At 37.2% G+C, this 27,376-nt stretch overlaps 1 protein-coding gene and 1 long non-coding RNA gene across 2 annotated transcripts; one reads left to right on the top strand and one right to left on the bottom strand.

The window, feature by feature from the left end:
* Window positions 1-884: 884 nt before the first annotated feature.
* On the bottom strand, window positions 885-13,929 carry LOC135469040 (sphingomyelin phosphodiesterase 2-like). Its single transcript, XM_064747561.1, has 8 exons — window positions 13,800-13,929; window positions 12,537-12,639; window positions 11,986-12,062; window positions 9,528-9,711; window positions 8,554-8,757; window positions 7,906-8,044; window positions 7,332-7,457; window positions 885-5,461 (listed from the first exon to the last, which is right to left on the bottom strand). Exons 1-8 carry the CDS (start codon window positions 13,832-13,834, stop codon window positions 5,121-5,123), a joined length of 1,209 nt encoding a protein of 402 aa, XP_064603631.1. The 5' UTR covers window positions 13,835-13,929; the 3' UTR covers window positions 885-5,120.
* Window positions 13,930-13,999: 70 nt separating this feature from the next.
* Window positions 14,000-27,126, top strand: LOC135469049 (uncharacterized). Its single transcript, XR_010444279.1, has 3 exons — window positions 14,000-14,034; window positions 17,162-17,417; window positions 26,862-27,126. It is a non-coding gene; the product is annotated as an uncharacterized LOC135469049 (long non-coding RNA).
* The last annotated feature ends 250 nt before the right edge of the window (window positions 27,127-27,376 follow it).

The following is a 27,376-nucleotide window of genomic DNA, read 5'->3' as shown; positions in this document are numbered from 1 at the left end:
GTCAGTTCGATATTCAGATTAAAACAGCAATATCATGCTAGTTTAAATTAATATGCCATCAAACCTGGTACGTTTACACACAAACACACCGCGCACACTTTCGTGACATTGGTTTTTAATTTGGCCGCCAGAGGGCGAAATGACAACTGGCTTCTGGATTGGCATCTGGCTTGTTAACTCTTCTTTTAATCAGACCACCGCCAATTTTCATTGGTACGCTTACACACATCCCGCACACATTAGTATTGGCCGCCAGGGGGCGAATTCGCAACCGCATGGTCTCTGAATAGAACTCAGAGCTTGTACGACTCATACAGACAGGGCATGCCCGCAGACAGACATTTGCTAGTTGCTATGGTAGATACATGCTCTTAACGTTAAGAGGGCTTAATCACTCACCACCAAACTTGGTACGTTTGCACACACACACACACACACACACACCCCGTACACATTCTCGTGACATTAGTTTTGGATTTAGCCAAAACTGGGGTCGGCTCATACCAAAGATTTGAAAAATGGTATTTGCTGCTGCCTCACTGCGCTCAGCTGTGAAAGGTTAGAACAAGGAAACATGACTGGTTGGCACAGTGTCAGTATAATGTGACTGGGTGGTGTCATGTCTGGCGTCTTCGGCATCATGCTTCAGTGGCGGCATGGACTCGCCATGCCACAAGAAGACACAGTATATGTACATGTGCACACATGTAATGACTCCTGCAAAATTATTAAGTACGTTGTTAAACTACAAGCACCTGAAAACTGCATCTACAGCCAATGACCAACTGTTTATGTCAGATTTGGTTTAAGCCTAACAGAGCTGATCGAACAACCAAAACACACACATATAGAGAAACACTCTACTAGTGAATTTTTCCAATATATTTAATGTGCCCAGAACTGGTTGGAGATTACAAATTAATGGACATCACAAGACAAATGATATTTTGTGTTGGTTTATCATTTACTGCAGCAGCCCACATTCCTCAAATAATATTAACAGCATACAATCTGATCGTATCACGAAAAAACAATAAGTTAAATTCAACGAAAAGATTAAATGACCTGACAAGGTATTAAACGCCACAGTAATCACAAGTGTTCCGAAACAGCGATAATAATATTCCTGCCCCAGAAGAGAGATAGACCATTTCTTGGTCGAGATAAACATACTTAGCTCTGGTTGTGTAAACTGCTGTACAATAAAGAATAAAATCATAATAAAATAAATAATAACAATTATCAGTATCCATGATGGGGTTTATATCTATTACCATGCAATAGATGATCATCACTTTATACCCCGTGACAAAAACAAGTGTCTTACAACAAATACAGCACAGCTCTGGTCAAAACATAAATATTACCCAGCATGGTGCTTTATTAAATGCTTATCACATTCCATGTTCAAAGTATTTGTCTTTTTTCAATGGTCACCACATGCCATGAGGCATGCGTCTCTTACAATGGTCACCATATTCCATGAGGCATTTGTCTCTTCCAGTGAGACGTCTCTTACAGTGGTCACCACATTCCACAAGACATGTCTCATAAAGTAGTCACCATACTCCATGAGACATGTGTTTCATGCAATGGTTAACGCATTCCACACGACATTTGCCGCCTACAGTGGTCACCATATTCCACAAGACAGGTTTCGTAAAGTAGTCACCATATTCCATGAGACGTGTCTCTTACAATGGTCACCATACTCCATGAGACATGTCTCTCTTACAGTGGTCACCACATTCCATGAGTTTCATGCAATGGTTAACACATTCCAGACATTTGTCTCTTACAGTGGTCACCATATTCCATGAGACACATGTCTCTTACAATGGTCACCACATTCCAGGAGATGTGTCTCTTTCAATGGTCATCACATTCCACAAGACATGTGTCTCATGTAATGGTTACCATATTCCATGCGACATGTGTCTCTTACAATGGTCACCACATTCTATGAGACAAGTGTGTCGTGCAATGGTTACCACACTGCGAAAGGCATTTGTGTCCATTGATATCACTAAGAATACTCACAGTAATTACAGTGCATGTATGGTAGTTGAATAGGATGCTATATATGATGTGTACTGTATGATCATTTAGTACACAACATAACATGGTCATAGCACTTGACATAAAATGACCATTATAGAGCATGGCATCAAATGATCATCTAATATATGATTTACAATGATTTTCCAACAGCATATGGCATAAAATGACCACAACAAAGCATGGGATAAAATTACCATCTAACAGCATATGGTTTAAAACGACTTTCAAATAGCAGCTTACTTAAATGGACCAGAGCATAACACTGCAGCTGTGAATAATTTCCAGTTAACAAATGTTGTAACGACCTTGGTCCATGATTTGCAGACAATGAAAATTTCTTACAATAAAAAAGTTTATTTTATTCTAAAAGTCTTTTATGAATAAACAAGTATATTGCACTAAAAGTAATTTTTTTTAAAGAATAAACATGTACACGGCACCAAAAGTACTGCCAATCTTCATAAACTGAGTCCAAGTCCACAGAATGCTGTAAGACAGTAAATGCTACTATGTAAACTCTATTTAGAATAAAACTTTTTAAAAAATTTTCTTTTCCTTTTGCGCTTTAAAATTTTTCTTCCCCACCAGATAAACCCTGTGCAACAATATAAAGCTTTTCTATGAATTTAACCAACTACAAATATGGTATATACATCAAAATTTGTAAAGTACACATATACACTATGCTCAATGTTAATTAAGACAAAAGGCATGTCCAGAATTGTGACAGAAACTAACAGCCTATGACATGTGAAATGTCTATTTTATAACCTTTACCCCCTGGCAACAAAAACAAAAGAAAATTAAAGCCGTTCTCCAACAGCGTTGCCATGGTCCATGTGACTGGACTTTTACCACTTATGGTAGCCTGATGTCTATGAAGTTCATGATAATCATACAAAACATGAAAAAAATGTAAAGGAATGTACTGGATTTGAACCCTACACTGTCAAGAATCATTTAAAACTGGCAAAGCACTGAAGATTAGAATAGAGATTAGGCAGCTTTGATATTGCTGATACCTGAGGACAAAGGACAGAAAGAATACATTGTTGTGAAGTTGGTGCCCAAGAGCAAAAGATAGAAAGAATACACTGTACCAGAGCTGATGACTGTTCTCAAGGTAAACTGCAGTCAATGGTTTCATGCAGTCTAGCCCGAAGCTCCCGGGTTATTTACATAGAATGATTTTGTCAAATTTTTTTTGTTTTTTTGGTCATAACATGAAAACAGCAAAAGTACAAAAACAATTCTTGAAGATTTGTAATTGTGACATCAATGGGCACCAGACAGTGTGTTTAATGATTTTAAGCAGTTTAAAAAACTGACCTACTTTGAGCCACATTCATTGGGCAGTTTTGGCCTTATTTGCATACCAAACTAAAGTTTTTTACAATATGGGTAGAGAGATTCACCTAAACACTGTAAACGAAAAGTTTATCTTGTTAGGTTTAGTCCGTTTGAAGAAGATTTTTTTAGCTTATCAATAAAATTCAAAATGGCCGCTAAATCATGTGACTGGTAAAACAGCAGAAAACGTCAGAAGTTGCTTCATAAGTTCCTCATTAAGACTCCAAAGTTAGGTTTTTCTAACTTTACCAGTTTCCGAGATATTGCAATTTTACGAGTTGAATAATAATAATAATAATAATAATACGAACGATTTCAAGTATCCGCTAGGATACTACAATGGACACCTAATAAGCACATTAACACGATAAGATCCCTGCATTGCATTTCTGGATCTTACACATACATAATACATTATATTATCTTTCAGCTGTGTTCAATACAATATTTACAGAAAATAACTTTAAACAATAAAATAAAACCAATATGAACAGAAATGATCCATCCTCTCATATAAATGCCTCTCTATGCAATCCTGTCAAAGGTGATTGCTTCCCTTGTGTTCAGCAGTCTTACTGTGCCTGCTGTTTAACAGCTGTTACTGGAACAGAGCTGTTATAAATGGCACTTTCTCCTCACAAAAGGATCTCTTTAGAATTTGAGTGCTGCAAGGGCAAATAGCCCAATGGTGAGACTCACCTACATGTATGTACCAACCTGATGAAATCAATCGGTAAGATGAAAAACATGAACATTAGCTGGATGTAACAATAAACGTAAAAATAAATCTAAAAATAACTAAAGGCAAACCGATTATATAACTTCTGACACATATATATATATACACAGTACATTGTGGATACCAGCTAAGCAATCTTTGGGACAATTCACTATAGGATAAACTCTTCTGAAAAATCATCAGTTAACTCCTGCAGAGAATATTTCTCTCAAAAATTAACCAAGGTATAAATTATTTTATCCTTTTACAGTCACATAATAGCACATAGAAACTACAAGGCTTCTATGCCCATTCTGATCCAAGGAAACAAGTAAATATGTAACAGACATTTGGAAAACAGACTCTTCTATGTACGCCCATACATTAAAGTCCAAGTAAGCTCACAGATGCATCAGTCCAGTGAACAGACTGGAGTTAAATAATGATTGTGAACGTGAATAGAGGATAACATGTAGACTTATTGTCTTTGCTACGGATGTATGTCTGTGCCTGTGTTTCTGCTTTTCAGCAACTTTGCAGAAAAAGTTATTCAGGGATGTGAATGTAATTCTGTCCGCAGGTTAGTGCTATGGGCCAATGCATGACATTTTATTCGTGATCCAAATTTTGACATTTTTCTAAATGATTCTTTGGGATTAATAGACAGGATAAAATGCAAGTTTCTTTTACCTGGAAATAGTGCCTACCAGAGTAATGTCCCTTTGCTGAACCTTGTTCGTGGGTATCTTCATTTAGGTCTTGAGGAGATTTGTGCCCATGGAGTGACTTCTAGCTTATGTATTAATAAGAAAACAAACCTCTGGATATAAAAGGCCAGCTGAACCAGCAGTACTAAGGGACCATTAACAGATTGTACAATAACAGGATAAAAGCTATAATACATATAAATGTGTAAGTGTGCCAAATTACAGTGAAGCCTTACAAATATTGGATATTTTTATGCTGATATAGACCTGTAAGCGCTTACAGCTCAGTTCTGTCGTTTAAGATATTCGCTTGTTTGCAGGAGGTTGAGTAAATCTGCCTTTGTCTCCAGCAGCCCGTTTTCTTCCACGCGTGACAAGACCATGCGTGTCCAAACCGCGTATGCGCATGTCAAAACCAAAATGAGGCGGCAAGTCATGGCTAGTATATTGAGACCGAAGGGCAGGTTAACCTCGCTGGCCAGATACAGCACGAAGAGGCAAATGAGGAAAGTAGCTGTGAAAAACCCTCGGAGGGCGTGAGATTTCTTCAGTCCTTTGTCCACCACTGCCAGGGCATCGTTCAGGAGGAGGTCCAGCACACCTAAACCCTCCTTCTTTTGCACTTCTGGAGATAAGAAGAAAAAAAAAGAAGTTTATTATTAATTGTTCAGTTGCATTCATCCCGCTGATGAACTAACTTTATAAGAATGTTCTTCTGTTAAACTGGACATGTATATATGTTGTAAATCATCAACCTTTTCGACCTCTAAAGCCGTTATATTTAGTCGCATTTCTGCATACAATTAATATGAAAATGATCCTAAAACCATTTGTGTGCGTCACTAAAGATGCAAGTCACTAAATAACTGTGCAAATTATTTCTCACACCTTACAGTTATCTTGAAATGTTTCAAAATATTGGTTTCACATGTGGTCGAAAAAACTGAAAAATTAGGTTAGCTCCTCAAGCATGCTACACTGTTTTACTGACACCTCACTGCCTACACTATAAATGTTCAAGAGCTGAAGTCTGTAAAATGTCAAACATTAAATTACTAGTATCTCAAATTCTGAGGACCTTTATATTCTTTGATTAATTTGCATTTCAAATCAGCGGTCATATCTGTAACTGGAGGAAAGTGTTCAGAATTCAAATAAGACAGATTTCTGACACACAACCTCTGAGAGAGCGCCAGAATCTCTGGTTAAACATATCAGATAATCCCTTATCAGATCTTGGAGTGTTGCTAGTGGTTAGGAAAGTGTTGTTTTAATGTTTCAATGAAAAATCACCCAAATGTGTAACATCATTTAATTTGTTACACTTATCACTTAATCACTTATAGAATACTATAAAATCCTATAGTATTTCTATGTGGATGCATAAGGTGATTATCAGGCAGAGGCAGCAGTTCCAGTGTCACAATGAGACTGTGTTATCCCCTGTTGGTGCCACTGTCAACATGACGTTTGTCAGCAACTGTAGGTTCCAGTGTCAATATATTGAAAGTATTGGAAGGTATGCATGATAAAGCTCAACTCATTCCTATGTGGATGCATAGGGTGATTATCAGGCAGAGTCACCAGTTCCAGTGTCACAATGAGACCGTGTTATCCCCTGTTGGTGCCACTGTCAACATGACATTTGTCAGCAACTGTAGGTTCCAGTGTCAATATATTGAAAGTATTGGAAGGTATGGGTGATAAAGCTCAACTCATTCCTATGTGGATACATAGGGTGATTATCAGGCAGGGGCAGCAGTTCCAGTGTTACAATAAGACTGTGTTATCCCCTGTTGGTGCCACTGTCAACATGACGTTTGTCAGCAACTGTAGGTTCCAGTGTCAATATATTGAAAGTATTGGAAGGTATGCATGATAAAGCTCAACTCATTCCTATAAGGATACATAGGGTGATTATCAGGCAGAGTCACCAGTTCCAGTGTTACAATAAGACTGTGTTATCCCCTGTTGGTGCCACTGTCAACATGACGTTTGTCAGCAACTGTAGGTTCCAGTGTCAATATATTGAAAGTATTGGAAGGTATGCATGATAAAGCTCAACTCATTCCTATAAGGATACATAGGGTGATTATCAGGCAGAGTCACCAGTTCCAGTGTTACAATAAGACTGTGTTATCCCCTGTTGGTGCCACTGTCAACATGACGTTTGTCAGCAACTGTAGGTTCCAGTGTCAATATATTGAAAGTATTGGAAGGTATGCATGATAAAGCTCAACTCATTCCTATAAGGATACATAGGGTGATTATCAGGCAGAGTCACCAGTTCCAGTGTCACAATGAGACTGTGTTATCCCCTGTTGGTGCCACTGTCAACATGACGTTTGTCAGCAACTGTAGGTTCCAGTGTCAATATATTGAAAGTATTGGAAGGTATGGGTGATAAAGCTCAACTCATTCTTGTGGATACATAGGGTGTTTATCAAGCAGAGAGAGAGACAGAACAATATTACATTCAGCTTGTTTTATAATACCTGTTTCAGGAGGATTTGGTGTTACACAGAGGACAGCATTGACAGCTTCATGGTCAGAATAATTGTATGGTTTTTCCAGGATCTTCCCCAGGGTCACCCGGCATTCCTCACAGTTCGCTTGATAACCTACCACACCAAGGCAAATAAAATGGTACAGATGACCATGAGTCAGGTAAGCAGGAGATTTCATCTGACACTAGTCAATCAGCAACGAATATGTATCCTTTAAAGTATTGTTTGGCCTAGTGCTGGTGCACTGCAACCTGGTGACACTGGTGTCTTCGCTAATCGGTTTCAGTGAGCCCCAAAACAAAGAAAGCTTTACACTAACAGCTTTACTGATTCTCTATCAGCTTGGACTTCAAACTAAAAAAAATAGCCCAAAAGAGAAAAAAAAAAAAAAAAAAAGACAGATGACATTTCCTTTAACTTATTCCTGTTAAATGAAAAATAGAAATTAGACATTTGGCTTTTCCTTTGTACTGCAAAAACTTATTCTGCCTGGCGTGTATAAAGGGTTTTCTTGTATCAGTAGTTAGACAGTACTACCCCCTACACCTTCACCCAGCCTTACCTGGACCAGTGCGGTACAGAATGTAATCAATCCTCTTCCCCTCAGGATATTTCAGCAGAGAGGCAGGACTTGAGAATGAGTTGCTGGGAATCTCATTTGTGTTCCCATTAGGATTGCACTCGTCGGGCGAGAACAATTTCTGAAGAGATTTCACAAAAGACATATCCTTAAATCTCCATTTTCTGGAAACATACATATTTTCTTAAAACAGAAACTGACATACACTTACATGTATTTTCTCAGCTGTGTGTAATATGGGTAATCTTAAGGGATAACACTGGAATCCCCATGTTAACCTGGCCAGTATCATATTGGCATTGTGTCTTGTAGCCCCAATATTCGTTCACGGGACTTCCTCGGCTCAAGACAGTTCAAGGGCTAGGTCAAGGTTCTTGACCAATGACGTCTACATGTACATGTAGTTGGTTCGGCCGTGACTTTAAGTCAGGAGGATTGTCAGGTACATGACAACGAGCACTGGTTTACTCAGCAGCACTTGGGTTTCATCCACCCATAAAATATTTTAAAATTCGAAGCTTACACATGTAAATACATGTATTAAACATTTGAATGCTACAAATATTTGAGGCTCACGAATTTAAATACTTAATTTAAACCTGTATAAGACTGACATAAGCAATGCCTCACCCTCTCTAGCCAGGCATCATGGAGCTTGGCATTTGACTTAATGAGCTTATATCCCAGGTCCACAGGCTCCAGATTGAGGTCCCCACCAAGTATCACCAGATCTCCACTCTCTGAGGTGTGCTTGATGAACTGACTGATCTCAAACGCCTGTGCCACACGGTGAGCAAGATACTCATCGCGATCACGGTCATACTCAGCATGGATCTGCAACAACATCATCATCATTGATTAATTACGTTATTATTTGATTGGTATTTTATGCCCTTTTGCAGAACTGCTCACTTATATGACAGTGGTCAAGTTTATGGTTGGGGAGAAGGAGAACCTCACAGCTTGGACATGAATTAAAATTTAACCTGTTTGATCCGTGTCACATGTCTTATTTCTGGATGGTTAATTTAATATATGTCACATTTTCAGGGCGAGCAAAAATGATTTATTTATTTATTTATTTGATTGGTGTTTTACGCAGTACTCAAGAATATTTCACTTATACGACGGCGGCCAGCATTATGGTGGGTGGAAACTGGGCAGAGCCCGGGGGAAACCCACAACCATCCGCAGACCTTCCCACGTACGGCCAGAGAGGAAGCCAGCATGAGCTGGACTTGAACTCACAGCGATTGCATTGGTGAGAGACTCATGGGTCATTACGCTGCACTAGCGCGCTAACCAACTGAGGAGCAAAAATGAGAATAGCCTGGATTTGTGGTGAAATGAGGTTGGTCAACATGCTGGCAGTTCCAGTGTCACGATGAGACTGTGTTATCAGTTGTTGTTGCCACTGTCCACATGACCTTTGTCAGCAACTGTTGGTTCTAGTGTCAATATATTGAAAGTGCCCTACTACACTGTTGTGAGGAGTGCAAGACAATGTTACAGACAATGTGCATGGTGACTGAAAAACATTACATTACAATCCAACCAAGCACACAATATAAAAGCTTTGACCACTTTCATCTACAGTTTCTTACATGTGTAGAGTAGACATTAATATTGAGTCCCTGGTACTGGATTTTACACAAGCCCACACCCTTCCCTCCAAACCAGTCACCATGGTGGATCTTGTGTGCATAGCCATTCAGGTGAAAACGGTGTAGAAAAGTCTCTCTGATTGGTCCTTTAGAAAACACACATACTCCACTTCCCATCATGCCACTGTAAAACAAAGGTAAAACAACTACTGAGAATCAATAGGATAAATATTTGTCAGTGGTATTCTTTCAGCCATTTGCATAAAAAGGTGTTCTACCACCACTGTGTGCTACTTGTATTTCAGCATAACCTTCACCTGCTGAGGGTATAGAGTTCTTAAAAAGAACAGTCTGTGGATGTAGTAACCAAGCAGCAAATAAATTCTTATAAGCAATTTATAGCCATCTGACAGATCCATCACAAAGTCAAAAAGTCGAAGGGCAAGTGGAAAAAGGATAACCACACATGTAGGTTTCCTTGGTCAAGATGAAATTTACATGTGAGCCTCGCAAGAGACAGATGACCTTGAAAACTGCACCAATCCTTCAGAAAAACCTTTAATAAAGAGAGTGAAATTCTATTCAGATTTCTCTTCAGTCACTTTTGACAGCAAAGGTTATGAGAAACCTGACAACTCACCAGTAATAGCTTCAGTTCAAATGGCAGCCTAAGTTGACAGGACATTTGATTCATACTGAGCAGTTGGTAAACTTTGATAGAACCGAAGGTGTTTGACACTGGGGTTGAATATGCATTGAAAGATGTAATACTGTAGCTGACCCCAACATAACAGCTTGCTCTAAGGCCAAATACACATGTATAGAGAATAAAATGAAATGTAACAAACCAAGGTAATTTGGATTTAAAAAAAATCAAATATAGTATCAAAATATTACATAAAGTGTACATCATAAAGGCATGTTTATCACTCCCATGAAGTTTCATGAAGATATGTTGAAAGCTGATAACAGCTGACCCATTAAACCATAAAACATAAAACCTAACACTGAGGCTACATATAACCTGTGAAGTGAATGTGAACACAGCAAGTCCAAAACATGGTTGTTTTTACCAAAACAGAAAAATCAAGTATAATGTCAACATCTTCAAAGCATGTTTATCAAGCTCAAGAAGTTTCATGAACATATCATGAAAACTTTGACAACAAGTGACCCATACAAAAAAAGCTTACTTTGTAATGGAGAGCTAAAAATGTAAATATCCCTGATTATTCAAAATCAGTAAATCCCCAAATCCTGTTGATCAAGCCCACCAAGTTTCATAAAGATGATGTGAAAACTGTTGGAATATCTGACCCAAACACAAAACCTTACCCCGGCTCACAAAACTGAATAGTACTGGCTAAGATAAAAAGTCCAAAACCTGATAATTTGAATGAAAACATAAATATATCTAATTATTTAAAATGATTTATTTGTTGAGGTCTTCAATGCAAGCCCATCATTCCCACAAGTTTCAGCAAGATGGTGTAAAAACTGTGGCAACAGCTGACCCAAACAAAAAACCTTACCCTGGCCCACAGAAGTACTGGGTAATTTGGCCAAAACCTGATGATTTGAATAAAATATAAATATACTTTATTATCAAAATGATTAATTTGATGATGTCTTCAATGCATGTCCATCGTCCCCACCAAGGTTCAGCAAATTGTACTAAAAACTGAGGCAACAGATGACCCAAGCAAAAACACCTTACCCTGGCCTACTATAGTACTGGCTTGGATAAAATGGCTAAGTCCAAAAACTGATAATTTGAACAAAAATGCACACTTAACAATTTTATAATCAAAATGAGTAAATGTCCAATTCATGTTCATCATTCCCACCAAGTTTCATAAAAACTGAGACTAGCAGAACCAAACATAAAACCTTACTCAACAGACGCAAACACAAAGATTACCCGGACACCGACACCACCTTTCTCCCACACTCACAACACCTCGCCTTACTTTGTAGCTCAAGCTAAAAACTGTTCTTTTCAAGAAAGATACATCAAATATGGAAATGTGGAAAATCAGAGTCGTTTTTCAAAATGTTCAACATTCTCAAGTTTGTATTTGTCCAAGTTTAGCATTTAAATTAAATAATGGCTCCATGGGCTTTTATTTATTTACTTATTTATTTATTTGATTAGTGTTTTACGCCGTACTCAAGAATATTTCACAGCCCAGGGGAAACCCACAACCATCTGCAGGTTGCTGGCACACCTTCCCACGTACGACCGGAGAGGAAGCCAGCATGAGCTGGACTTGAACTCACAGCGACCGCATTGGTGAGAGACTCCTGGGTCATTATGCTGCGCTAGCGTGCTAACCAACTGAGCCCCCCCCCCCCCCCCCCCCCACGCCTTGGGCTTTTAACACTGACCTAAAAACAGTTTCCTGAGTGATGATTTAATGTTATATGTAGAAATTAAACAATTAAAGGGGAAAAATACCTGTAGAAGTAATGCGAATAGGGCATGGTTTTAAGCATCTTACTGCAGAGCACCTGGTAGTCGGACTTCAACCACACCTGTTCAGCAAACAGACCAGAAACAAAAACATTGGCAATCACTATCAGGGCATTTATATACAAAGGATTTAGTACTCCACATGCTGTATGTTATTTTTTGGAAATGAACATTAGTATGTTGTTCATTAGGTGGTCTAACCATGTGAGAAAAAAGAAACTAAATATTCCTACTACAGTAAAATGTATATTTGCTGACAGGAGCAGACCAGGTGTCACAAAAATTAGAAGAAATAGAATGGTCACACAAAGTTAACTCCCTTGCGACTGGCCAGCAGTATCTCCTCTAAATTGTTTTTACAGGTGTTTCAACTTCCTTTTCATGCTGTACAGTGGAAAGATGTTTTCACTGCACATAGCTGTAATCCAATCAGAATATTACACCAATGTCGTTGGCTTGAAGACATGATTATTTTAGACTCTTTACAGTTCTACTAATGGGTTTCCATGTGGGACAACCATCAACCATGCTCTTACCTCTTGCAACATCACAATGTCATAATCCCCTTTGCCAAGTTCACATCCTATTTCTTCAATTCGCTCTTTTCGGAATTTACAAGCGAGTGGTGTGGGAATCCCCCTAAAACAAAAGTGAATGTGTTTTCTCATTTTAAATATTTTTCAACCTCAGTAAGTCACTGACTTAACATCCATAGACACATATCCATAAAACTTAAACAAAAAAAATCCATGTTCTTAAGAGGTTAATCTTCAAACTAATGCATAATTGAAGCATCATGTTACATTAGTTATCAATCTTCAAATTTCAAATTACAGTGAGATAAACCTGATGGAGGTATTGTACCAGCTTTAGAAGTTTAATATAAGAAATGTCCGCAAAAGGCAGAAAATAATAATCTCTAGATTGCAGAGTGTGGACGGCAAAATTTTGCAACAAGCGCTACGAATAAAAGTATTAAACATCTTATCCCACACAACTAATGTTTATTCAAGCTATGTTGTGACATGTAAACATTTCTAAAAGATGTAAACATTTCTAAAAGACGTACACAAGATCTTTATAACTGCGACATCCTGCAAAAACCGGCCATTGTAATATATGGGTCAAGCAAAACATATATGCGTGATGTTTAGTTTTTCAATTATAACTCGATACAGCTGTTATACACACAAAATTAACCCTCTCCTCCCACCGAAAGACTTTTGTGCGTTACCTCGTCACAAACCAGTAACTAATTTCGAACCGTCACGCAACCCAGTTCATAAGTGTAGGCTTCCATGTCTTCTACCATTCTAGCCCCACGTTAAAAGATACCTCATAAATTTGACAAACGACCAATAGAACAGCTTAATAATAGCTAAACTATGGGGAGGCAACATATTTTTTTATCCCGCAAGGTGGTGCCAGTGTTAAGCAGGACCTTGAGCCATTGTTAAAATGGATCTTAGCTTTATGTCTACAATGCTGAAGATCAGAAGTTCATTGTGAAAAGCATTGTGAAAAGCAGGTTCTTCAATCACTCACTGTGCAGGCAAAGCTGATACTGACAGTGACACATCATCATCAAAACAGTGTTATCACATTATAATTTGTTTCACTCGCAATCCGTGTACTTAACCACTCAGTTAGCGTGCTCTATCTACATCAGCTGAACGCGTCAATAACAGCAGGTATAACATTTATTTGTGGTCATTGTTTCGTCACAAGTCACAAGACACAACACAACATTCCGAACCTCAACGCAAACAGACATATTTTTACCCCCATCCTGCACGTACCAGCAGTTCAGGGTAAGAACACTCAAGGTAACCATCTTGCCGGCGTCTTGTGCAGGTCAGTAAAGCATGATTTAACCTGTTATTATTGGAAACACTGACGTCTGCTTAATCAGTTTCACTTCCAACCTTTATGCACTCCACTTCCGCTATAAACAGAAGAAGCAATGTACAAGTTAACGCGTACATTTACGGGGCCGTCAAAAAAAAGTTTACGAAACTTGTGTTGTTTTGAACAGTAAGTTCTTCGGCAATTTTATTATTGTTTCATTTCGCGCAGTAAATGTCAATTATGCCATGAAGTGGAAATCTTCTCCCGAATCTATGTCTTGTAGAAAAATTGATTGACATCGCTTGAATAGCACACTTCTTTCAATGACATTCATGCGGTGTGAGTCGATTTACAACAACAACGTAATTGTTTTAGTGGTATGGCTATGAGTAGTAGGTGTATGTGTTTATTTGATTGGAATGTCCACAGTTTCTTACTAAGTACTAATCGGGGTTTCGGCCACTACTGCCTTAATCCTCAGGTTTTACACCTTCTATTGTACCCGTTTTGCGCAACCATCACTGCCAGGGAGTAAAACAAGTTATTTGGTGATATAACTGTCATTGCCCCTTTCCAGTACAATGATTGTTAAGTTTGTGTAAATATAAAGTCAGTTTGCTGAATGCACGTAGTCTCTGATGTATCTTATTTATTTTGTGTATCCTATCATTTGCACAGAAATTATCCCCCAAAAATTTCCAATATAATTGTGCGCATCAAGTTTTTTTTTACCTTACATAATATGTATATAAAATACGCTAGCTGCACTAGATTTGAAATTGTTGTTATTAATGGGGAGATTATTTCCACTTCGGTGAGGATCTTGCCAAATTCAGCCTCAAAATCTTGATATTTATATTAATTTATATTACTAATCTTAACTAGCTAGAGCATAAAATTTAATGAAAGAATATATTTTATAAATTTTCTGAGTTGTAATGATTGGCGACATCTTCATGTAACTATTACCCTAACTGCAAGTGTATATAAATGAATATTCTTGACATATACATCTGTGTTAGGTCATCAGCAAAACATTGTTTACTATAAACATGAACAAGAATGCAAAACCCTTATGGCTATATTATTATTTATCTCACACGATCTCACCAGATATGAAGCTGACCATAGTTTGTCAAATTTTTTTTTGATTAGTCTTTTTTTGTTTCTTTTCATGATTCATCATTCGGAATCTGGCTGCGTGACTGATTCTTTATTTTCACAAGTTTTATTGGAAGGCTGAAATGAATTACTCACTTCACTGTGGTAGTGAAGATGTTAGTGTTTCTAGCCCTACAACACTGTCAACTCATACTGTTTTTATTCCGGCAATCTTGTACAACTGCGCCAACCTATCATGTGTGTGTTTTCGTGGCTATAAATTTTAGAGGTATTAGTGTGTCCACCTCATGAAAAGCACACTGTAGTTCACTTTTAAGAATCAAAAAAAAAAAAATGTTTCAAAAACTTTTTCAATGTTTGCTTTTTCTTTGGAGTAGATGAAATACATGGACATATGGGGCATGTGTGTACTTTTCGTTAAGCTGCATATCTAGCGTGTTATGTCAGGTCTGTGCTGTGACTTCTTCATTAGATGGGATCCTAAAATTTTGGCCTGGTGTCTATGCACTGTGACTGTATAATGGGGACATCATCTCCTTTGTCCTTCCCATGGCATTGCATTGTTGTAAACTGTTGTAATATTACCTAAATAACGTTGGACGGTCAAAGTATTTTTCCTTACACTTACTAGTGTATCTTTCTAAATAAATAAATATATCTGATACTTTTTCCTGTTATTTACAAGAGTTTAGGATTGTAGAGGATAATCTTGATTTTGTGTGTTGTGTCTTGATTTTGTGTGTTGTAACTTGAAGTGTGCGTTGTATCGTGAAGTGTGTGTTGTGTCTTGATTTTGTGTGTTGTATCTTGAAGTGTGCGTTGTATCGTGAAGTGTGTGTTGTATCTTGATTTTGTGTGTTGTATCTTGAAGTGTGTGTTGTATCGTGAAGTGTGTGTTGTGTCTTGATTTTGTATGTTGAATCTTGAAGTTGAACTTAATGATTGAAAACAAGAATGGTACATGTTAATATTCATATTTTAATTTTTATATTACTTAGGGACAAAGGTCAGAATTTTCCATTTAAATGGTTTGTTATATGAAAGGAGTTGAGAAATGTTCTATGTATTTGGTCTTTATCATCTGGCATTTTACGAAAGCCTTTGTGGATTATGTATTTTATTATTCTTATAATTATGAAATCTCTGGATTTCCTTCACTGATAAAGTGATATTTCACTCAAACAGTTTTTTAATTACATTTTGATATTTCACACCCAGATGCCATGACATCAAAAAAAAAAAAAAAAGAAACATTTTGTTTCTAGATGTTCCCATCTGAGCTCAGTGGAATGATGTCATAATACAAGTTTAGTCAACGTTAACATTCCAACGTCACCCATCAAAACAGGTACAGTGTCATACAAGACATCACGTATGATGTCACGCTGCAAAAATCTGTGAAGGCCTCCAGCGAAAAACGTTGCTTAAACTGGTTTGAATACACAAGATCATGATATTGTAAAAATATAAATAATAAATGAAATATTGCACAGTGAAGGTTGAATACCATAAATAGTTTTCTCAAGAAAGGTGGAAATAATAACATGGACGCTTTGCTTCTTGTGGGTTATGATTTCCAGCTCTCACAAGAAAAATATTTATGGTATTCAACCTTCACTGTGCAATATTAACGGTGCAGTGTTATTTAGCTTAATTATTTACTCTTTCTGACATGGTCTAGAGTTGACTCTTAATGTGAGGCATAGTTTTGCAGCTGTTGTACTCCCTTTCTACCCCTATTCCTAAACTCTCTTTTTTTTTTATATAGATTTTGAAACCTTTTAGAGTAATGATTCAAGATCTTGTATGGCAGGTGTTGTCTGACATCTGCATGAGATGGTGTGTTTTTGAAAGATTACATATACATGCAGCTTTACAATAAGTGCTGACCAGCAGGTGGTCACACTACTTTATAAGTACCAGGGTAAGTAATGTATTTAAAAAAACCTGTTGGCTGCTTGTCACAGTCTCTAGATCCTGTATAGTCAACCTATATTATTGTTGATGGTTGCAAGTTTAAAAGTAGAAAGCCATATACATGTGTACATGTACAAATTTTCAATGTGGTCATAAACCATGACGTTTTTTTTTTTTTTCCTGGGCTAATGGTTAGTTGAAGATCTGAGGTGTTTTGCTTGGAGACATTTGAGGAATTCCAGCTTGTATACTGTTAGTTTCCTCTCTTGTACAGATGCCTGCATGTCTTTCACTTTGAGCACCTGGTCACTCATCCATAGCCATGTTAATGACTACTCTGCCTGTGCACCGCAGGGATCACAGAGTAGGGTGTTAAGACCTATGGTCAGCATGCTCTGAGGGAGGCACTCTCAAAGGGCGTGGGTGCGGTTGTTTTGGACTTCACTGACAGACAAGGGTCAGGGTACAGAAAGCCAGTGTCCTTGTTTTCAGCAGAGCTCTGGGACATGTAGACACAGTAGCCTGATAAGGTGAGTTACTCATGTAAAACCTTGCTTGCTTAATTCTTTCTGAATCTCTGTTTAATTTTAAGAACATGTCCATGTAGGATGGGCTATATAACACATCAAAACAACTTTATGTACTTATTTTATATAGACTAGAACTTATTAATTATACCATTCTTGGACATTAGTACTAGTGCAAGAAAAGAACCTATGTGTAGTGTGAAACGGGTTGAAGTTGTTGAACAGTATTTTCTAATGATAAGGCACACTGATTTGATTCGTGAGCTATTATTTATGACTGCTGGAGATGCAGTTTTCAAACCTTAAGGGTTAATAGTCAGAAGTGTATTTTTTTTTCAGTACCATAATTGTGGACTACTATTCTTGAACATATCCTACATGTTAATGCACAAAATGTGTTTATGTTTGAATGGTTTTATAAATTTACAGTTTGCTGGTGTGAGTCAGTACATGTATAGATTTGATATTGTTATCAGTGGCAGAATAAGGTATGACTTCTGTTTACTCAAGTTAACATTTAAATAAATGGGTACAATTAATGAGAGTTTCGAAGTATGATGGGAAGCTGTTTTTTGTTTAAATGTTTTTTTTTTTAAGTGATATGTGTTTTTGAAGTTGTATATCTACGTACAGATCTAGGTGAGTTGAGTATTTGCGCTCATGCATGACAAAATGAAGGCAGTATTAGATGTCATGAGATGTAATATTCATGTGTATCAAAGGATTGATTTTAGACTCTTGTTTCTCTGATTTGGAAAATTAAAAATTAACCTTCTAGGTATGTGAAAGAGCCAGAAATGCTTCAGTAGAGGTATTAAGGGACAGACTTTCTTGTTGAAAATTTCAGACTATTTAGTATTGATAATATTCTCACATGCCTGGTTTTATGCAAATTAGGCTATGAATACACACAAACAAAGACTCTTATATACATGTACCATGAATAAGATTGCGATGTGGTACCATTGACTGCATGGTGGTTATGTTGAATTCTTATGTGTAGCTTTAAATAAATACTGTCAAATTCAGTGTTAAAGTAGAATACATCTACATGTGGCAATCAAGATGCACTATTTTTGTTATTGCTTCATTACTGTTTAGCACTATACTCAAGAACATATTTCACTTATATGCGATGCCATTTTGTATGGGTGATGGAAACGTGGCAAAGTCTATGAAAGTTGGCCAACCAATTAAGCTCGCTGGAGCTTAACATGTACATGTGACCTGATTAAGTCAAGCGGAACTTGATTGCTGTATCATGACGCATGTTCAAATTCACCTACGGCAGTTTTGGCACTGATTTTAATTTATACCTTGAACTTAATGTCATATACTTGGAGAAAGGCATTGATGTCCTCTGAAGTTATTGATTTTTTTCTACTTTTCAAATTCTTATATATGATACCTGAAATGAGATATAATTTGTCCACAAAAGTGTAATTTTAGACGCAAAATGTCAAAATATATTATTTTTGGTGCTGAATCTTACATTTTTGTAGTAGGCCGGATATCACTCTACTATGCAAACAAACCTTGAAGCACCTTTCTAAAATCAATATCTAGAACTTTTAGAATCAGGAAACCGGCCCAGACAGCTCAGTTGGTAGAACGTCCACTTCGAGAGTGGTAGATCCAGGGTCAATCCTGGGTCGGGTTACACCTAAGAGCTTAAAGACGAAGTTGTAACTTCCTTGCTTGGCATTCAGCATTATGGGCATAGTACAACGACTGGTTGACCAGTATCAGTATAACGGCTCGGGCGAGGCGATTTACTTGCCTTTGGTAAGGTGTTTCAGTGAAGCAGCACTAGATAAAAGAGTGGTGAAAATCCGTCCTGCAACAAGGAGGCACATTACATGCATTCTAAGGGTTCCTTTGTCTTTATATGACTGAAAAATTGTTAAGTACAATGTTAAACCCAAAGCACTCACTCATACAGAATCAGGAAAAATGAAGAAGTTAAATTTTATATCATTTACAGAATGTTAAATACAGGTCAGATAAATTGCTAAATAATTAACTTATCAAAAGCCAGTGGTCAGCCCTGTCAGGGTGACCAGCAGGTCCAGGCATGTGTGTCTTAAGTTCATGTATTTACGTGGTTATCTTTTTCCGTTCTAGTTTTACTGGAAATTTGGGTTCAGTTAACATCATATCAGCGTAAGTTCATACGATAATAATTGGCTTCAGAAAGTGATCTTACATTTTGAGATTATTTATTTGTTCGATACAACACACACATATTATTACTTACATGGTTATTCAGCAGTAGGATACAGAAATATATGTCAGTGTTCCTGATGACGCCCAATATGAAGGTCCCTGACACCATATATTTCCGTATCCTATCACTGAGCTATCATGTAACAAATTTAATTTATCCTGCAAAGGACCTTCTTGATTCAGTGCAGAAAACCGATGCTTCAGCAATGTAACCATTGTTTTCACCACCAAACAAAGGGAGATAAGCTACTCAGCAGACACATATGACAGGATTCGAGAATATACACGTTCCCCACGTGACCGTTGTTGTCCAATGAAAAGGCGAGTATTTGTCTGATAGAGGATAAATGTATGTACATATTTATACACTTCCTGTTTGTCCAAATTTGCCATGGCTGTGAAAATAAAATTACATAAACTGTATCAGTGTGTATAAATATGCTGTGTATGAGGCATTGAACTCTACATGCACTGCTCTTTTGTGCACATGCACTGTTCTTCTGATCACCTGTCACCACCTGTTCCTCGCATCTGGTGCTACATCTATGCTCCTACGCCCCTCATTTTAATAGATACAGAATTCTGAGGTCAGAGCTAGTGGCACATGTATGTGCGTATTTCTACAGTAGGCAACACTGTTGTATTGTTGTATGACTACAGTCATTTGCTAGGTATGACGTTCAGATGTGACGTTCAGACAGGTGAGTTTACGTCAGTAAAGAGGCTAATCCATGTGTTTACCTGTCAGTGACACAGGTAAGCCGTGTAATAATATTAATGACTGTTCATCATCAGGAAGATTAAACTTGTAATTGGAAACTGTGCTTGTTTCCAGAAGGCTTCATAAACAACGATAAAAGCAGCCTTATGAAGAGATATATTATGGTTAATGGTGTTTACAGCCTGTAATGTTGGAATGTTCTTGAGAAATCTTGATCGGACTTTCCAAACCTTTCCAGATATATGCCTTACTGGCACTTACCAAATTTGTTATTTTCCTTGCAGTTACTTCACATTCACTGTTTATGGAAATTTTTATTTATTTATTTTTTAATAATTTTTCAGATCATAAACTCCTTATCTTAATGATTACCTTTATGCTCTATTACCACTTATGGTTTTCAAAAGTTTTTCACTTAACTTCCAAAAAAAAATTCTTATATGACCTGGTGATGTAGAAGAATCAGTCAGAATCAATCAAAATGTGTCACTTGAAAAAAATAAAAACTTTTGGTGAATGACTGAAAAATTAAAAAGTGCTGTCCTTGTGTTTATATACTGTATTAACAATATTAACCAGTCTTCAGATGTTTGTATCATAGGTGTTAAATTCCAGGAACGACAGCGTTATAGATAGAGGTGTTACATATTTAGCATGTTTGCAAATACATGTATTCGCATGCAACCAAGTTGAAGAAAATCAATATTCATGTGCACGCACCAGACACCATTACAGACACTGCTGATTAAGTTGGTTTACCTTTTCTTATCATTATTGTTTCATCTCTATATGGATGCAGTTTCATACATGTAATGGGCCATGTACATAGATATGTTAGGCTGAACTGGTTCAAGTTTGCATCATGAATAGGCTGTTTTTATGAATTCAGTGTACAATAATGTTAAAATTGTCATGTATGCATGTGTTTCACATTCATGAATTAAGATGGCTCAGTATCTATTTCTCCGATTCTGATTTTTTCTAAATTCGTGCCTAGACAATGTATGTATCCCAACTCATGCGTGAATAAAGAAATATATGATAGTTCTTCAGTCAAGTAGTGGTTGTTTAATGTGTTCTGTCACTCTGTACAAATCCCCATAGCCGTAAGCTGTTGACATCTCACCATATATGTAGTGCGATGTGAATCGCATAATATACACACTGTGCTTCACATGTTGGAAAGTTCATCAGTTACTTGCCAAAGGTTGGTGGTTTTCCCCAACCACTTGAATACCGAGTTGAAAACCGTGAATCACTGAAACCAATTTATGTCTTTTTTAAAAAGGAACATATTTAATGCAGAAAATGTTGCTGTGCTCGACTTAGATGCTCAGATGTCAGAAGCTCAGGTAATTATGCTCTTATGAATTAAGCACAGGAGAGCTTTGAATCTTTTGGGAAGGGAAATTAAGGTGGCTGTGTTCCACACTCACAGTTGAGTCTGTCAGTCACTCTGTCAGTCAGTTAGTCAGGTAGTCTGTCATTTTTATTAAAACGGTGTCACTGGTAATCAACGTTTGGATATGTCAGAGAACCTTGGTCATAAACGTGACTCATGACAGCTCTTACTTCCCGGGCTCTTCAGTTTATATGTCCTAAACGTGGCTCTAGCTATTTCTCCACTACTGAGATTTGATTGGTTTTAGTGTCAAATAAGAGATTGGGGATCAAAAGCATTTGCCATTTTGAAAGGTCAGTACCTTAGGCATGGATGTGTGGGTTTCTAGGACAGGCTGTTGGCAGCTTACTACAACAGCTTTGAGGGATTTTATTTTTTTGAATTATTTCTGCTGGTACATGTATATAGAAATTGCTTTTTGTAGATGTATGTGGTAGCTGTGTCTGTAAATCAGCCTCGGGGGGTGGGGAAGGGGGGGAGGGGTGTATTCAAGTGCATGGATGATCAAGTCAGACTTTTCTCTCCTTAAAGGTTGCTGTTTTATGGGAATTAAAGAAAATTCATTTGATTCCCAAATACATTCAAATTTTATTTTGAGGCAGATTTTATCTCTAAGGTTAATTACCTCTCTATTTTATGTATGTTTTCCACCAGTAATAAACAATTTTCGGAAAAACGATAGGCCTACTAACTTAGTGGGACCAAACTTAACACCTCTTGCTGGCTCTTCTCCGTACAGATTGTTTTGCCAGCTATATATAACCATTGACGTCAAGACTGTAGGGTACTAAATGACTTAATGTCCTTAGTGGGCAGTGGGGCCTCAGGGAAAGTGTAGCATGAAAGCCGTTCTACTACCCCAAGAGGAAAGCTAAGGTGCTTTTTTTATACCTTCATTTGTCAGGACACATCCTAAACTGCATATTAAGAAGTAAAATCCAAACCTTCTATGTATTCTTTTAATACAAGGAACTGCTCAATGACAACCACTGACTTACCTACATAATTAACATTCACCTGTCATACCTGTGTACTTAGGTGTGAATTAAAGCAAATGCGATATTAGGATTAGCTTAAGCCTGCAGTTCACTAAATCTTGCTTGCATTCCTCAAGGCTATAAACAGGCGCACTGAAAAAATATTTAAAGCATAGTTCTACTTCTTAACGGTAATAAACAAACTGTGAAACAAATGCATTTTGACTATTTATATAAGTTAATGGTAGCTTGAAGGATATATTCTTTATCTTAATTGGTTTGATTGTGAAGCCACAATCAGAATTTCTTTGACAAAGATATGCACATATATGAACAATTTATTCACAGTGTGTTGATCAAGGTTACATATCCATGTTCTTGTACAGGTACATGGGCACTTAGTTAGTCTGCTGTATCTATTCAGATTGAACGGCAATCACTCATCAGTATTGTGAAGTATTTCCTCAGCCTCATGCAATGAATTATTCAACCATACGTATTAAAATACGCTGACTATGGAATCTTGCTAAAAAACTAGGCTGGATATTAGTGAAGATATTTAAAACTTGCTTTTAGCGTTCAGCGGATTGTCTGAGCTGAACTTTACAGTTGCTGTAATTCCTCAACCATTTCACGTATGAAAGGGTAACACTTAGTTATATTTATCTACCTATTTTATCTGATTTTGGAGACAGAACTATATTGGTTGGTGTTAGCCAATTCCCGGCTTCTGAGAAAGCTTAAGTTTATCATTCTGCTCTGAATAATGCTCTTAGAAAATGCTTGAATAAACATCTTGCAAACATGTGAAAAGGTTGAAAAGAATTACAGCACCGGGTACAGTTTCACAAAGTGGCGTACAGCATTTTTTTATCGTACATTTGTGGTATGATATTTTTGTATGTCGATATTACCATACTGTTGTCCTACATGTGCGATTATCGTTTGTGTACAATATCTAGGTGAAACTGGGCCCTGTAATTCAGTGACACAGTAAGGGAATTGATAGGTACATGTACTACAGTGCAGGCTGATACTGTGGAGAAATATCAAAATTAAAGATTTCTCATCTGGGTTTGTAGGCTGGATTGACAGTATTTAATAAATACATCGTTAAACATCATATTAACACGGTTAATGTGATGCAACAGTGAACACAGTGGGTGTATTAAAGTACCCTGCATTAACTTTTATCAGGGTTTTTCCATGTGGCGAGTAGCTATGATGTATTGCTGTGCCAATCCATAATCCATGCATTTGCTGAATGTTCTTCACAAGCTTTCATGTAATTGGACAAATGTTATTTTATCATTTTAAGTGGTTTTTTTCTTGGGAGACTATTTCAGTTCTTAATTAGTGAAGGTCCACTTGAACTCATTTATGGCCCCTTTTAATATTAAAAGATATGCGAACATATACACATGGTGTATGGTTTTGACAGCTTTATTTAAATGCCAGCTAACAGGTCTAAACTCAAGAACTAAAACTCAAGTGACATCAACATCTTTGTTTTTTGGAAATATGAACGAAGAGCATGGCGCTGTCCCTGCACAGTCAGCAATATGTACCATATAAGATACACGTCTACATATGTAGCACATTCTGGTACATGTACATCAATTAAAAGATTATTCATAAAATTTATCACTTTAAGGTTTTCATGGAAACCTTTTTATGCCCAGCCCCCAAAACATTTAGACCGCTTCGGTGGCCTAATGGTTAGTGCGTCCGCCTTGAAATCCTGAGACCCGAGATAAAACCCGGGTCGGGTCATATTAGAGGCTTTAAAAATGATACTTGTTGCTTCCTTGCCTGGTGCTCAGGACTGAGAGGTTAGAGTAAGGCAACATGACTGGTTGGCCTGGTGTCAGTATAATGTGGACTGGTTGGGGTGTCATGTCTGGTGTCATGATGCTCAGTGGTGACATGGACTTGCCTGCCACACCTAATGACTCCTCATTGTCATTTGACTGAAAAATTGTTAAGTACAACGGTAAACAATGTTTTTGCATTCATTGAAAACATTAGAATGCAGGCATGTGGATTGACACGTTCTTCGCTACATGTATGAGTGAGTGTGCATGCTTGTCAGTTTGCCAAATTATTTCTCTGCTACTGTGTTTGTAGACACTTAATCTTAAATGTGTATAAAATATCTCAAAATTTATCAACATAGATCATTCATATGTGAGAAAACCGTTTTTGATCACAGGACTAAAATTGAACACAGTTTCTTGCTTTTATCTGTTTTTACCGGATATTTGACTTACATGTAGTTCTCATACTGCTGTATCTCAGCAGGATTACTTATGTACTAGTTTTAAAAGTGAATTTGAACCACGGTGTTGAAAACCTAATTATAGGTGCTGATAAATTGTTGAATTTTTTTTCTTTTCATTTGCATTGTTAGATAAAAGAAGACCTGAATGCTTATATATTTGCTGCGTGGCATTTATGGTAGGCATAAAACGATATGTTTAGAAACGAAAATGTCTGATCTGCGTCATACGGCTATTAAAATGTTCACATATTTGATATTTATATACTGGTTATTTTGAATCTTCATATATTTGTTAACAGCTTTGTAAGAAAAATAAATTTTCACCATGTATTTTTAACATCATAGGGTTAAAAGCATTTTGTGTGCATAAATAATTTTAGGAAAATACTGACATTAAATATTACACATATTACTCTTTTATATGGGTATATAATAAATGACAACAGTGTAGTGTCTTATTTCCATTATGGCTGTTAAATACACACAGGGCTGTTAAATACACAACAGCGTAAATTTGAATAATGCTTTAGGTTAGTTAATGAGTGTTTGATGTGCATGCAAGTGGAATCCAGGTATTATTGTTTTTTTTTTTTTTTTCACCTGAAACTTAATTTCAGTTAAATTAGTAGTTTAAATGTAGATTTTTAAAGCCAAGAAGGCAAGCCAGAACAGTCTTTAATTGTAGTTCCATCTACATTATGTGAATTTTATGTGATTATCGATAAAGTCAACTTGGCACGAAAATTGCTGGTTTCCGGTAGGAGAGCTACTACCTGTCATACAAATGGGTGTGGTGCCCCTCCCCTTGCCCCAAGGCTGTTTAAGGGCAGGCTGTCTGAGGTGACACAACTGCTGGGTGCCCTTTAAGGCTGACCTGAATACCAGGTTCCCTTGATGTGTCATATATGCAGGACGATGGAGCTTGTGTGTCAGTGTGTGGTTCTATGGTCAGCTGTTAGCACCTGTTGTGGCCATTGGTCTGCTGCACTATTGTGCTGGTATGCATGTACATTGTATGTGGGCAGGGCACAAGGCTGAATTTACTGTAGCTACAGACTATAACTGCTGTTACAAAGCTCTCTGTATATACTAACTACAGGTATGGCTTGAAATAAACGCTCATCATGGATACAGGTGTATGTGTGTGGTACAGTAGTCAGGAACATGCCATGTTACAGGTGATAGCGGTAATTTAATTATTCAGCCGATTAGTTCTGTAGACACTATCCAACGTTTCACTTTCACTTATACGGTGTCAATCATTAGTATGGTGGAAGGAAAACTATGGAGAGCTCTGCGGGGGAAATACACAACCCTCCGTCTTTTGCTGGCAGACCTAACTATATATATATATGTATATGGGTTTGGTTTGGATCAGCATTATTGTACATATAACTGTAACTGTTGGTAATTTTTTTTTTACAATATTTTTTCAGCACTAGATATGTTGTATTGTTTCAGCAGTGAATATTACATGTATGTATAGCCTTGTAGTTCTGGCAAAGAATGCAGTGTTGTAATATTAAATTGTTTCGCTCATGGATTTTATAATATTTCAGCATGGGAACTTACAGTGTTAATTGTTCCTGGTGTTATTTTAGCCACATTTCTGATTTGGATTCTTACGGATAGTTGGTACTGGAATATTACAAAACTGTTCCCAAGGTATGATGTGAAAATATTGTAGAGCCGATATGTCCTAAACTCCTGTGTCAAGTTGTATGCTTAGATGTTTGTGAGGTGTTATGTGTGATACAGTGATTCTCAGCCAGAACAACAAGAAAATTATATACAAAACTGTTGTACATGTAACATTGCTTTTTTGATTTCTCATTTCCAGAATTGATGTCGCCTGATTGGTGGAGATAGTGAGCTGAAGTGATTTTATAACCATTGTGTTGATTGGTGGACAGCAACCTATGTCAGTTGTGGCTCCAAAGTCCTACAAAAGAACAAATTGTGGACGTAAATGTGATGTGGAGCATTAGAAGATACCATGGATTTAAAGCATAAATGAATTTTTCCGTTCTTCAAACATGCCACCTGATTGTACATGGTGACACAGTCGATCAGATTTGACAACTCCAAGTGAAATTTCATTTTATTGACAGGTAAGTTTTATAGCATTCTTACAAAATTACATATGTACATAAATCATGTAGAGAAAGATAAATGAAAAACTGCACTGGATGCATGTATATTTGATAGGTGTACGCATGTGCTTACGTGTATGTCAGAGCTGGGATTAAGAGACGTCTCTTAATCGTTCTCTTAATCCCAGGTCAGAGCCACATGTTCGTACTTGTTGGTGATATTGCCATGGCTTTCAGCGTGTTAGATATAAGTTATATTATT

Source organism: Liolophura sinensis, chromosome 1, assembly GCF_032854445.1.
Source record: "Liolophura sinensis isolate JHLJ2023 chromosome 1, CUHK_Ljap_v2, whole genome shotgun sequence".
Lineage (NCBI taxonomy): Eukaryota > Metazoa > Mollusca > Polyplacophora > Chitonida > Chitonidae > Liolophura > Liolophura sinensis.
This window is presented reverse-complemented; position numbering and strand designations above follow the sequence as displayed.